Source organism: Momordica charantia (assembly GCF_013281855.1).
Source record: "Momordica charantia cultivar OHB3-1 chromosome 4 unlocalized genomic scaffold, Mcharantia_2.0 BLBB01000004.1, whole genome shotgun sequence".
NCBI lineage: Eukaryota > Viridiplantae > Streptophyta > Magnoliopsida > Cucurbitales > Cucurbitaceae > Momordica > Momordica charantia.
In genome coordinates this window covers 18,143,552-18,158,273 of record NW_028275162.1, presented here as the reverse complement: position 1 = coordinate 18,158,273, position 14,722 = coordinate 18,143,552, and the positions used below count along the sequence as shown (strand labels likewise).

Genomic DNA, 14,722 nt, shown 5'->3' with positions numbered 1-14,722 from the left:
TCTTAAACCTGTTACTTTTTTTTTTCTTTTTTCTTTTCTTAATTTATTGCTTTATTAAGAAACAGTGAAGATTTAGACGTGTTTGTCATTATGTTTTGATAAAATGATAGTTTTACACAATTGACTTCAACATTAATATATTGTTTGTTTCCATTGCTTAGAATACTTAAAAATAAAAAGGGAAACAAATATTGTTTAATAAAGGTGGTAAAAGGAACCATGCCTTTTAGGAATTAGGAATCTCAAAGTTAAAAGGTCATCAACAAACACTTTTCAATATGTTTTAAAATCTTATCGGAAAAAAAAAAAGAAAGAAAGATAATTTATGACATTACTTCCAAATCGAATATGTCATTTTAAAGTACTTTCTCAGTCCAGAAGTTATTATGTTGATTAGACCCTTGAAAATAAAATAATGTAAAATGTATAAACAGTTGATTAGACCCTTGAAATTGTGTAAACAGCCTTTTTTTTTTTCACTTTAATTATATTTTAGCAATTATATTTAAGTTTTTAGCTTTGAAATAATACTGTTATAGTCTTGAACACACTCAGAAAGATTAGGTTTTGGTTCAATTGTTTGTATTAAACAAAAAGATATAATAGAATATTAACAACTCAAATATACACAGGTCATACAAATTTTCTATTAAATGCCTTACGCAAATTCAATAGCAAAAGTGAATAAAAAAACTATGCAGAGTTTAGATATCAAAGCTAACATATACATGGTTTAGTCTCCCATATTTTAATGTTTTTCAATTTATTCCATATTTTTCAAGAAGTTTTAATTAATATTTTTCAATTATATCATTTATATTTGGTAAGTGTTAAAATCGTATGATACTTAGAAAAGTTGATATAAATTTATAGGAAAAATTACTCCAACTAAAACAAAAAAAATTTCTGTTTCCTCCCCCAAATTTCTAAATTTCTAAATCGGTGGCAAAATTTTCAAAATTTTTTATTAGACTAACCATCAGATCATGTAAGTTTTTATTCTAAACTAATTTAAATATCCACCAACGAGAATAATATAATTAAAAACTGTTAGAACATAAGGGACTAAAATTGAAAAAACACTGAAAAGTTAAGGACTAAAACATATATTTAACATACTTTCAACTTTAGAACGAATGAAACAAAATAAGTAGGTTAAAAAACACTTTTGGTTCCTACAATTTCATTAAAGTAACGATTTAGTTCCATAGTATAATTTGTAACAATTTAATCCCTATACTTTAAAAGTGATAACAATTTAGTTTCTCAACTTTATTTGTAACAATTTAGTCCGTATATTTTAAAATTTGTAACAATTTAATCCTTACCATAAGATCAAAATTAACTGTCAGACTTTTATTACATAACAATTTAAGCTTTGTAGTCTATATAAACAAATTTTTGGTTCCTCATCATCTTATCAATCTTCATACATATGAAACTCCATTAAATCTTAACAATATTTGTTACGATAGAAACTAAATCATTACAAATTTTAAACTACAATGACTAAATTTTTCACACACTATTACAAATTTAAAAATACATAGACTAAATCGTTACTCAAACGAAACGAAGAGTGACTTGTATATCAAACAGTAGAAATAACAAAAAAAAAGCATACAAAATGAATCAAAATAAGACATAGGAGTAGGACATGAATGATGATGATGATAACTACTTACTACGCAGCCAAATTAAAGATGGGGGAAGGAGGTAGCTAGAGAGTAGCAGTCAATAAATGAACAAGAGAAACGAAAAGTGAATGGGGAAAGAAACTGAAAAGAAAAGCAAGAACAGGGAAGGGAGAAATTTTAATTGTAATTTATATATATTTTTTTTGCATGCATGGAGCAGGAAAAAGTAGTTTAGAAGAGAGAGAGAGAGAGAGAGAGAGAGACAGAAATAGAAATGATGAGAGAGTGGAGAAGGGAAAGGGCATGCACATTATTATGAATGAATAAGGCTAAAGAGGCAAACAACAGGTGTCTGAAAATCTATCGTAGTATCTGTTTGTAGTTGTTCTGAAAAGGAAAAAAGGAAGGCCTTTGGGGGTGAAACCCTAAAAAGAGTAATCCCGCTCTCCCAGTGGTCCCTTCTTCTTTCTTTTACCTCTGCTGACACAATGGGCTAAAGCCTAAACCCCTGCTTCAAAGTCTTAGTAGTAGTAGTAGTTGTTGTAGTATTAGTGCTACTGCTACTCCAACTTACACTGCAAATTTTGCAAAGTGATATGTGAACAGTACAATCTGTGACTGCACTGCAACAAATTGTCAGCATATTGTCTGCACTCACTGAATTCACTTGACCACAAAAAATTTCCTCTCTCTTTCTCTTTCTCTTTCTCTCTCATTTATTATTATATATGGGAGAGCAAAAAAGAAAGGGACTTCCAACAATTAATGTCATGTTTTTTGATATACAAAACCTTGGATTTCATTACACTGTGTTACTGTTTGTCTTCATCTTCTCCCTCTTTTCTCCCTCTCTCTCTTGCCCTGTGTCAGTCTCCCCAAACCCCTTCAAATTGAGAAATTTTGTTCACAGGTGTGTCAACTGAACTGACACTATAAATTTTGTATTTTACCATATGAATTACTCTCACTCTTCCACTTCCCACATTTACTAGGACTAATTAAAATTCAACTGTTTCCCAAAGAAAAAGGACTCCTCCACTCAAAGATAATGTGTGTGTGTGTGTGTGTATATATATATGTGTACAGGAAAGATTCTAGGATGTAGGATATAGCTGTAATTTTAACCAATTTTGGTTCGTCTGAAGGGAAAAAAAAGGAAAAAGAAAACCAAACAGAGCAATTAATTGAAATATTGCTTTTCTTCTATAGGAATCACTTGATGGAAATTTCTTCCAGGGAAAAGAAAGGAAAAAAATTATCAAAAGGCCATGCATTACATGTATGGATACATATATATAATTAATGAGTAGACTGAAAGGTCTTGGAAAACGAATTTTATTAATTTTTTTTTACTCCTTTACCCAGCTATTAAGATATATATATATATATATCTCAACATAATTTTCAGCCCCTTCCCTCCCATATTAATTGTGACTGTCTCTACTTCCAAACATCAGACACAGGTATTTTGTAGGAGCATAGGAAGCGAAGAACACATAAATAAGAGAGAAGTAGCAGCTAAAAACACACGTATATAAAATTTGAGATAATAATAATGCAGATATGGAAATTATTATGAAAATTTAATGAAAAATAGACCAGCCTTGACCTCCATTTACACGTTGATGATGATGAAGAATATCATTATTATCATTATTATTTTTATCAATGTCCCAATCATCATCCACGTCGTCCTCATCGTCGTCATCAACCTCGCAAACTTGGACGGTATGCGGGGCATGGCCGTCGCCGAAGGCTCGGACGTGGTCCTTGAGGGACCGCTTGTGCTTAAAATCAGAGCCACAGATGCAGAACCAAAGCTTCCCACAGTTCTTCTCGTGGGTCCGCCAGTCTCCGCGGACGGCGAAGGGCTTCCCACACTTCCTACAACTGAAGGGCTTAGCCCCATGCTTCCTCTTGTAATGGGTCTGCAGAGTTCTGAAATCCTTCAGTGGCCTTGACCTTGGGTGCTCTATGTTGTTTCTGCACCCCTCTGCGCAGCAATAGCATGGCAGTCGCAGCATTGAAGACGCTGGCTTTGACCCTCTTAACGACTCTGGCCCTTTTCTATACTGTGAACCATGCCCCCACATGTGCATCTGCGTTCCGTAACCATTTCGTTTTTAGTTTTATATTTTTCATGGCCAGGGCTTGTTTCTTGAATTCTTAAGCAGATTTCGAGAATAAGTTTGTAAAAGCAGCTAAATCAAAGGAACAAAATACAAACAAAGAAAATAGAAGGGTTATAGAAAGAGGCTTAGAAAATTTTCGATTTGAAGCTATTTTAGTGTCAATTTAGCCTCTGTGGTGCTTGGGTTTTGTTCTAATCTTTTTCTTTTTTTTCGAATTTTTTGTATGCTTTGTTAACAAGTCGAATCTTATATTTTCCTACTAAAAAACTAAAACTTGAAACAAGCATTGTTAGAAACATTGGATTTTTTTTATGCTTTGTTAACGGGTAACATTAAATTTTAAGGTGGAAGTCGAATCTTATATTTTCCTACTAAAAAACTAAAACTTGAAACAAGCATTGTTAGAAACATTGGATTTTTTTTATGCTTTGTTAACGGGTAACATTAAATTTTAAGGTGGAAGTCGAATCTTATATTTTCCTACTAAAAAACTAAAACTTGAAACAAGCATTGTTAGAAACATTGGATTTTTTTTATGCTTTGTTAACGGGTAACATTAAATTTTAAGGTGGAAGTCGAATCTTATATTTTCCTTCTTCCATGAACTCAAAAATCAAAACTTGAAACAAGCATTAGTAGAAACATTGGTTTTTTTGGATAAAAAAACAGAACAAAGCAAACCTAGACGAAAAGCAGTGATATAGTTGAGTTGAGCCCTCGAAAGTTTGAAAATCCAAAAAAAGTGTCTGTCGATGTTGCAAATCAAACTGAAAATTTTTGAAAAAACGTGCAAGTTTTCAGAACACTAGATTAAAAAATTTTGACATTCGTGAAAAAAAAGAAAGAAAAAAACCTGCATGTTGTTGTATCTGTTGAAGGTTTTGCTGCAGACAGTGCAGGAGAACTGGGTGGGTCCAACGAGGATTTGGGCAGGCGTAGGAATCCAGTACTGGCCGTCAACAGGTCGGGCGGCGCCGTCGGTGGAGTCTGCGGCGGCGGCAAGAGGCGGGCCGATATGCATTGCGACGGTGACAGCTGCAGCTCCATGAGTAGGGTTATTCTGAGGGTGTTTTTGGTATTTTGAGGAAATGGAAGCGTGGCGTTGGCCGGGAGGGCAGAGGGAGAGGAAAATGGAGTCTTCTCCTTCTTCATCGGGTTCCAAACAGGCGCTCTCGCTAGATGATATGCAAGTGAAGTTGGAACTCTGCATGTTGCGCTGAGCTTAATAATAGAAGAGGAGAGAAGAGAGAGAGGAGATCAGGATTAGATAGGTGGGGAGAGAAGGGGAAAAGGGCAATAAATAAATAAACTAATGCCTGCTTTGGAGTTCTAACTCGGTTTTTTTAGTGCAACAAATATGAACCGGGTATTGGTAGCCCGTCCAAACAAGAGAACCTCCTACAATAGTAGGATATTGTCTCCGTTTTGGGCATAGATCTCACAGATTTGCTTTTGGTTTTACAAAAAATATTTCGTGCAAGAAATTTTTGTCTCTCATGTGTATGTATCTAAAATCTTCTATCTTCTTAACTAATGTAAGACTTTGTTTGCATTCATTACCAACACAATAGTATATGATATTGTTCTCTTTATACATGAATTTTTTATGAATTTACTTTTGGTTTCATCAAAAAATTCTTAGATGTTGTCTCTTGTATGTATATCTAAAATCTTCTCTTTTTCTAGCTAACGTATGACTTTGTTTACACTTCTTACAAACACAAATAATATGATATTGTCCATTTTAGACATAAGTTTTTTAGATTTGTTTTTGGTTTCACCAAAAAGATCTCATACCAATAGAGATGTTGTCTCTCATCTATATATCCAAAATCTTCTCTTTTCCTGGCTAAGTTAACATGAGACTTTGTTTGTAATCCTTACTAACCTAGAATGAGAATATTCAAACCAACGATATTTTAGAACTAATTGAGCTATATCCGGGTCGGGGTAACAATTATTAAGAGAGAGTGCACGTGGTGAGGTGTAGATTGATAAACGTTGAGGTTCTGGTGAAGTTTTGGGGAATGGAGGGAGACAAGTAACCGGCAAAGGAGGAGTAGTTGTGGCCCAATTCCATGCCTAAAATGGTGTACCCTCTCTGTTTCTGGGGGAGGGCTAGGCTTAAGCCTAGAGTGAGGAATGATATATAGATAGAGAAGGCAAATAGAGGATGAGGACATGGAAAACTGTACAATAGAAGGCGTGGGTCACTCTCTCCCACTTTTGTTAATAAAGGGGAGATGCTGATAGTGGCAGTCATGGAGAGAGGGTAAAAAAAATAAATTTCTTTTTTTTTTTTTGTTTTTCTTTTCTTTGGGACACTGTTTGCAACTCGAGAAGACGATCTGTTTTGATTGAGAAAGATGCTACCAGTTCTGTAGGTTTGTTTAGGACAAGGAAGAGAGGCAAAAAATGTGTCAAATTCTTCCCTTTTTCTTCTCTTTTTCGAATAATGTTATTATCGAATATATGTATTTATGTCTATTGTGTTTTCGTGACATTATTTTTCCAGGTAATGATTTTCCTAATTCTAGAAATTACTACTTTTTCTTTTTCTTTTTGGGTTACCGTTAGGTATTAGTATCTGAATTCATCTAGGGCTCACATGCACTGAGATTTAACCCTTTTTTTCCTTATTCATCTACTTAATTTTAACTTCAACTAATTAAACCCTCTTGTACAAACTCAAAGGCCGGCAGATTTTGATACCTAAGAGACCATTCTTATTAAACAAGGAAGTTTTCAACTTTTTTCCATCACCCGTAAATTGCCCGCCATTTCGCATAACCCCTTGTGGGGCACCGTCTATAAATTGGGGTATCTGCGGCTACTACCGAATTATCCAACAAGTGAGACTCAAACCTGGATATTGGGTGTCAACATCCAACCATGAAACCACTCCACCACTCACGCACTATAGGAAATTTTCAATTTTTATCCAATGAATTTCACAATGTTAAATCAATTATTACTCTAAATTTGAAATTCCATACAATTTAACGTTATATTTAGAAAATTGTTGTAATTTTTACCTTATATTTGTTTGACTACTATTACATTTATCCATTAACTAATTTCAACCAAAAAAATAAAACAAGGTAAAAATCTTTCAAGACCTGATAAATTTTTAACAAAAATCAAGCTCTAACAAATTAATTCACAAAATTAAGCTACCACGTATCTAGAATTGCTAACCACAAATATACAAGTGAAGTTTTTAATGTGATTAGGCAAAAGAGTGCTGTCAATTTCTACTTCACTCAACTATAGCAGATACAATTATTGAAAGATGAAGAGAATTAAATCAATGTAAAAATCCTCTGTCAAGTCTATGAAATTCAACCTTGCTGTCTCTCAAGGCATATATACAGGTTTCTTCACCAATTTTTGGGACTTGCTTCTGCCCAAAAAAAAATGTAAATTCCTCATATGGTGCATTCTCCACCGAGGGCTCAATACACAAGAAAAGCTTCAACAAAGGTATCCTTTTCTTTGTTTGCAATCCAAATTGGTGTGTATTATGTCAGCGCTCTCAGGAATCTTTGGACCATCTTTTCATTCCCCTCCTCCCGCTCCCTAGACGCATTGAGTCTTTTCTTAAGGAATCCTTATATCACTTGAACGGTAATAGAAGATCTATTCCTTTGTGGGATCTCTCATTTGGAGCATATGGTTGGAGTGCAAATTTTCTCTGATTTTTTTAGATATTTATCTTCACCTTTGGGAAGATATTAAGACCTTAGCATCTTCATGGTCTACAAAGTCTCCACTTTTTTGTAATTATGATATATCAACCATTTCACTTAATTGGAGTGCATGTGTCTAGCCTCCCTTTTGTATGTATATTTCTCACATACTTTATGAATAAAATGACAGTTTCGTTTAAAAAAAAAATCAATGTAAAAATCAGAACAAATATTGGTGAAAGTAATATCAATATGAAGAATATTCTCAAAGAATTATTTTCACCTAAAATTTGATAACTAAATACTGAATGATAATAGATTGTATAAGCAAAGAATATTTAAATCTTCCGAACACAAGCTAAACATCTTTGTAGATCATTAAACTAGTATTCATATTAAATTTCAATAATTAGGAAAGGTAAGTCTAATTCTTTTAGTGACTTTTAAAGAGTTTCTAAATCTTTCAGAGTTTAGAGTGGCCTCTTTAGTCATGCATTCAAATTTTGTTGTAAACCCCCCTTATTCTAAGTGTAGGAATTGAAACCTAAGTTCAATCCATTCATAAAAAAGATTAAAAGCATTAAGCACATAGATATAAATGAATAGACAAATAACCAACTCATAGCAAAATCAAGAAAGTTGAAGGAAGAGAAGAAAACTAGTGTCGTCATGTAAATTATCTGCCCCTTAACAATCTCGACCCTTCATAAAACTTATTTTCTTAACTCTTCAATAGTCTTCTTTGTGTAGGATCGATGTGGCAACACTAGAGGGGTGAATTGGGTTGCTTACGAACTCGTAGATTTTAAAAAATAATTTTAAGAATAATAAAAAATTAAACGAAATTTAAATGCACAAGTTAAAGTGTAGAGAGAGATGACACCATAAATTTCTACAGTGGTTTCGAAGTCGCTACTCCACTCCCCAAGACTTCTTCTTGGGTATTTTACTACAACGACTCTCTTGCGGGTGAGAACCAAACCGATCGACACTCTTTTTGTCCTAGGCTAAAGAGAAACCCACAATCCTTTTAACTGGTTCAGGATCTAATCAATTGGGTTTTCTCACAACCTAATGTGTGCCCACACCTTAATACAAAACCCAAAATGTGAAACAAGTAATACAAATAAAGTACCTCACTAAGGTAGATTTACAAATTCCGCACTAAAGCAATAGCTAAAAAGCTACACTCTATATCTCTCACAAAAAAAATATGGACAACTTTTTGTGTGGAGAGAAGGAAAATTTGAGAGCACATGACTTGAAAGGAGAAAGATATTTACTTTGATAATTGGTGTGAAGAATGATGAATCTAGTGGCTTTAAATAGAGTTTTGAAGATAAAATTTGACCATTGGATTTAGGGCAATAAAAGATGGATGATGGAGATTAAAAGTAGAGATAAAGAAAAGAATGAAGAGAATTATGGAGATTTGGAGAAATTGGTCCAGATTGAGAAATTATGTGAAATTGAGACAAGATTGTGGAACTGAGAGAATTATGAGAATGTGATTTGTTGAAATTGAAAGCACCACGTGTCGTCACATGATCTGTCGACGTCATCCACCACGTCACCAGATTTATTGATGCCACGACTTACTGCCACGTCATTGCCACAGTGGCATAATTTGACTATTAGATGTCACATCACATGTCATATGTGTTTTTTCTTCCTCAACTTGTTTTGGCTATAATTTATTCGTTTGAACTCTAATTTGAGTGATTTAAAATTCATTGAATTCGTCTTTCCAAGCCCTACGCTATGGACACTTGAAACACTAAAATCATCAGTAAATAAAGTTTGTTATCATCAAAATACTTTGTGTGATTGAAGCTCGTAAAGCTAACACTTTGTCCTCCGCATTTACCTAATTGACACATCTGAAGGAATTAATGAGGCTCATGGGCAATGTCTTAATTTATAGAAACTTACACGTCAAAAGTTGAAACATCGCCTTCAACATCAAGACATTGTACTTTATGGGTGTGGATTCCTCAAGTGATAGCATCTCAATGCTCTTAGCTAAAAGAATCAATGGACCAATAAGACAATTTTAGTAGAATTCACCGTATTTCTGATCTTGACCCATGGTGATTATATACGTTACAAAATACCGCTCGAAGGGGTTCTTCAATAAAGGAAAGAAAGTAAAAATAGTGCAAGATTTTAGCTGGCCCTAATAGTCAGCAATCTCAACGGTAAGAATTGCATTTACATAATGATTTGGTGGGCTGATCACTTTCCATTGTTTAGAAACATTCCAATTTAGAGTTCTTGTATAAGGGAACTGTGAGCTGCTGTATAAGGCTAATATACCACCTGCTATGTATGGTAATTATAATTGCTTTGTTGCCTTGTTGATGTCAATTAGTGGGCTTCCGTGGGAATCATCTTTGTGTGTATATTCTCATCATGTTGGGCTGGAGGTGATTGGTTTGCTGAAGTGGATTGTGCTGTGTCATCATCATCTAAGTTTTCATTCTTCCTCAAACTGGAGTGTGCTAGAGCGTGAACTCCAAGTTTGGACCGTAGATTTCGAAAGGGAGTCTTGGCGAGAGGCTTAGTAAAGATGTCTGCTAGTTGTTCAGTAGATGGAACATACCGAGTGACAAGTGATCCCAATGCCACCTTTTCTCTAACAAAGTGATAGTCCATCTCAATGTGTTTAGTTCTAGCATGGAACACAGGATTGATAGACATTTGAAGAGCACTCAGGTTGTCACAAAACAATTGTGGTGGTTGAAGGAGTTTGATTCCTATATCTCTTAGGATGAAGGTTATCCATGTGAGTTCAGCAGTTGTACTTGCCATTGATCTATATTCTGCTTCTGAGCTTGATCTTGCGACGGTAGGTTGTTTCTTTAAGGACCATGATATACAATTGGCTCCAAGAAAAATACAAAATCCTGTCGTGCTTCGTCGAGTTTCTTGACATCCTCCCCAATCTGCATCACAAAAACCATATAAATTTAAGGGACTATTTTTATGGAAAAGTATACCGTAGTCTGTTGTCCCTTTGATGTATCTTAGAATTCGTTTGACGGCTTGGAAGTGTTGACCCATGGGATTTTGAAGGTGCTGACAAACTTTATTGACAGCTTGTGTGATATCTGGTCGTGATAGGGTCAAATATTGTAATGAGCCCACAATACTTCTATATAGAGTAGCATCAACTGGATCTTGGTCCTTTGGGAATTCAACTGCACTATTTAATGCCATTGGGGTGTTGAAGTGCGATGTTGTCTCCATGTTAGTCTTTTGGAGGATTTCTTTCGCATATTTGGTTTGTGAGAGAAATAATCCTTGATTTGTAGTGTGCACTTCTACTCCGAGAAAATAATGTAATCTCCCGAGGTCCTTGATTGCAAATTCATCTCCAAGTTGGTCTACAAGGTGTTGAATGTCATTACTATCATTTCCTGTCAAAATTATGTCATCAACATATATTAACATAATTAAGGTAAAGGAATGTTGTTTAAAAATAAACATTGAAGAGTCAGATCTACAACACATGAAACCAAGGTGAAGGAGATATTTTGAGAGCCTTTCAAACCATGCTCTTGGGGCTTGTTTCAATCCATATATTGATTTGTTGAGCTTACACACGTGATGAGGAAACTTGGAGTTTTGGTATCCCGATGGTTGTGTCATGTATACTGTTTCTTTGAGTGTCCCATGAAGAAATGCATTCTTTACATCCAATTGTCTTAAAGTCCAGTTCAAACTTGTAGCAATGGCTAAAATAATTCGTATTGTAGAAGCTTTAACTACGGGGCTAAATGTTTCTTCGTAGTCAAGTCCTTCAACTTGTTAGTAGCCTTGCGCCACTAGTCGTGCTTTGTATCGTTCAATACTTCCATCCTCCTTAAGTTTAGTCTTAAAAATCCATTTGGATCCAATGGTGTTGATGTTGCTTGGTTTTGGCACTAGGTCCCAAGTGTGGTTTTGGATGAGTGCTTGCATTTCTTCTTCCATAGCTAATTTCCAATGAGGTATTTGGAGAGCTGTCTTATATGATTTGGGTTCTTCGGTGTTGTTGGTGGTAAGGAGAGATTGAATTTGTTTGGTAGTGGTTTTTGTCTTTTGTATAGCTTGGTGTAATTCATGGTCAAGGTTTGGATTTTGGGCTAATTTCCTTCTTGTAACCATGTGATGACCCGATGGAATTTGGCATAAGCCTTCTGGATGTGATGTTCTTGTACTACTATCATTTTGTTCACCTGCAGAATTTTGTTCACCGGCAGAATATAAGTTAAGATCCACATATAACTGTTTGCTAATATCTGGAAGATTGCTAGAATTTGATATATTAGAGTTAGGAAGGTTAAGGAGATGAGAATGCTCATTGTGTTTGTTGAAGATGGGTGTTCTGTTGTTTGAGGTAGACTCTTCTATTCCTTGAGTTATCATCTCCTGTGTTGGCAGTAGGTGAAATATTTTCTTCCTCAATTATAATCTCCTGCGGCATGTTATTTTCTTGAAAATGATCTTCTTCCTCAATTGACCCTTCTTGTGAACTGTTGTTATTCTCTATGTCACAACAGTGTGAGGTTTTGATTGGCTCTCCAAGAGTTGTTGGCTGTGATTTTGCCTTGTTTGATTCTTCTGATGTGTTCTCCCATTCTTCAAAACCTGAGAATTCAGTAGCTACAAGGTGTGTGTTGTTTGTGTGTTGTGCATTGTTAGTTAAAGGATAACATTCTTCATCAAAGATCACATGGCAAGATATGTATACCCTATTACTTCTCGGATCTAGACACCTATATCCTTTGTGTATAGGACTATATCCGATGAAAACACATGGATATGTTCTTTTTGAAAACTTATGTTTACCATAGTTTCTAAGATAAGGGAAGCATTTACATCCAAATACCTTGATGCCACTATAATTAGGAGCCTTTTGAAACAATTTTTGAAATGGAATTTGCTCATTAAGAGCCTTGGATGGCATTCTATTAATGAGATACACGGCAGTGAGGAATGCATCCACCCAATATTTTAAAGGCATATTAGATTGAAACATAAGAGTCAAACCTGTTTCTATAATATGACGATGTTTCATCTCCACCACCCCATTTTGTTGAGGTGTAAATGGACAAGAGAATTGATGGTGTATCCCACTTTCTTCCAAGAGTTTCTTGAGCTCAAAAGAGGTGAACTCACCACCTCCATCGCTTTGAAATACTTTGATTTTCCTGTCAAATTGATTTTCAACTAGCATTTTGAACTTTTTAAAACAAGAGAAAAAATCTGATTTTCTTTTAAGAGGGTATAGCCAAGTGAATCTTGAATACTCATCAACAAAACATGCATAATATTTGAAGTTTTGGCAGGAAATAATAGGAGCTAAGCCCCACAAATCACAATGTATTTTTTCTAATGGAAATAAACTTAAAACATGGTTAGATTCAAAGGGTAATCTGCAACTTTTTCCCATTTGACAGCTTTCACATATTTTTTCTTTGCTTTGTCCAACAGGACATGTTTATCAGACTTTGTTCGCTTAAAAGTTTGAGAGAGTTGTGATTCACATGTCCCATTCTTCTATGCCATATGGATGAATCAGCCTTATTTTGAGAAGATATTGCAACCATGACTTCTTGTCTTTGTTTCTGCTCATCAAGTGCATACAACCCTCCTTTCTTTGCTCCTTCAGCAAGAATCCGCCCCTGTTTGTTCTTTATAACAAATTTATCAGCAAGAAAAGTGATGGTGCAATCATTATCTTGTGTGAGTTTACTAATAGAGATTAGATTTTTTTTAATTTCTGGCACAATTAGAACATTTTCCAACTTAAGATCTTTGTAACTAGTGATTATTTTGCCTTGTCCAATATGTGATATGTTAAGTTGATTTCCATTCCCTACAAATATTTTTTCTTTTCCTTTATAAGGTTGATAGGTAAGGACCTTACTTGGATCATTCAGGATATGTGAGGTAGCACCTGAATCAGCATACAAGAGAGGGTCTGCTCCTTCATTTAGGTTCAGTGCAGCCAAGGCTTTCGGAACATCTTCTGATTGGAATGAGTGATCAAATCTATTCCAGCATTCCAATGCATTATGGTTTCCTTTACCACAGATTTGACATGTCAGTCTCTCATTTTTGTGAAAGGGGGAATTGGACAAACCTGAGTCTTTGTGTCTCCCTTGGAAAGAGCTAGTTTTATGAGGACTTGTGTAACCTGCATTTTCAGGAGCGATTTGTCTGCCTTAAGGGAAACCTCTTCCTCTAGAAGAGAAATTTCTTCCTCTGCCTCTGCCTCTTCCTTTTTGGGCATAAAATGCTTGATTGTGGTCAAGTTGTGACATCTTTTCCTCGTCGTTATCAACATTTATCATTACCTCATGTGCTTTAAGAGCTAGGATGAACTCATTATAGGTTTGATATGGTGCTTTGGACAACATGGCTGTTTTAAATCCATGGTATTTAGCTCCTAGTCCTCTAGCAACATGAAACACCTTTGTGAGATCATCCACTGGTTTCTTCATAGCTGCAAGTTGATCACAAAACGATTTAGTTTTCTTCAAATACTCATCTAAAGAGAGACTTCCCTTTTTCAGACTCAGGATGGCTTCATTGAGGTGAATTTCGTTTTCTTTTGTAACGGTGAGAAGTTGTTCTTCTAGAGATTTCCACATTTGGTATGCTGAATCTGTTCCTTCAATTGTGGCCAACACATCCTCAGTTATGATGCCTAGAAGCCAAGAGGTTAGAAGGCCATCATTGTTGAGCCAAATGTTGTATTGAGGATTTGGAATAGTTTCTCCATCTTTGTCAGTCAAGAGCTCCTCTGGTTTCTTGCTTTCCTTGAGGTGGTCTTCAATTCCCAAACTCCTCACTAGTGGTAGAACTTGCGACTTCCAAAGTAGGTAGTTTGACACACTCAATTTGATTGATATGAGACTTGAGCATTGGTGAAAAGACTGGATTGTAAGAATTGTCTCTTGTTTAGCCATGACTGATGGTAGGGGTGTTTAAGGATCGATAAAAAAGTAATTCCTTCGAGCTAGCTCTGATACCATAAAAGAATCAATGGACCAACAAGACAATTTTAGTAGAATTCACTGTATTTCTGATCTTGACCCATGGTGATTATATACATTACAAAATACCGCTCGAAGAGGTTCTTCAATAAAGGAAAGAAAGTAAAAATAGTGCAAGATTTTAGCTGGCCCTAATAGTCAGCAATCTCAACGGTAAGAATTGCATTTACATAATGATTTGGTGGGCTGATCACTTTCCATTGTTTAGAAACATTCCA

At 35.1% G+C, this 14,722-nt stretch overlaps 1 protein-coding gene across 1 annotated transcript; it reads right to left on the bottom strand.

The window, feature by feature from the left end:
• Positions 1 to 3,201: 3,201 nt before the first annotated feature.
• LOC111022346 (zinc finger protein WIP6) lies at positions 3,202 to 5,020 on the bottom strand. The gene is made up of 2 exons (XM_022299514.2): positions 4,623 to 5,020; positions 3,202 to 3,736 (listed from the first exon to the last, which is right to left on the bottom strand). Exons 1-2 carry the CDS (start codon positions 4,977 to 4,979, stop codon positions 3,221 to 3,223), a joined length of 873 nt encoding a protein of 290 aa, XP_022155206.1. The 5' UTR covers positions 4,980 to 5,020; the 3' UTR covers positions 3,202 to 3,220.
• Positions 5,021 to 14,722: the final 9,702 nt, after the last annotated feature.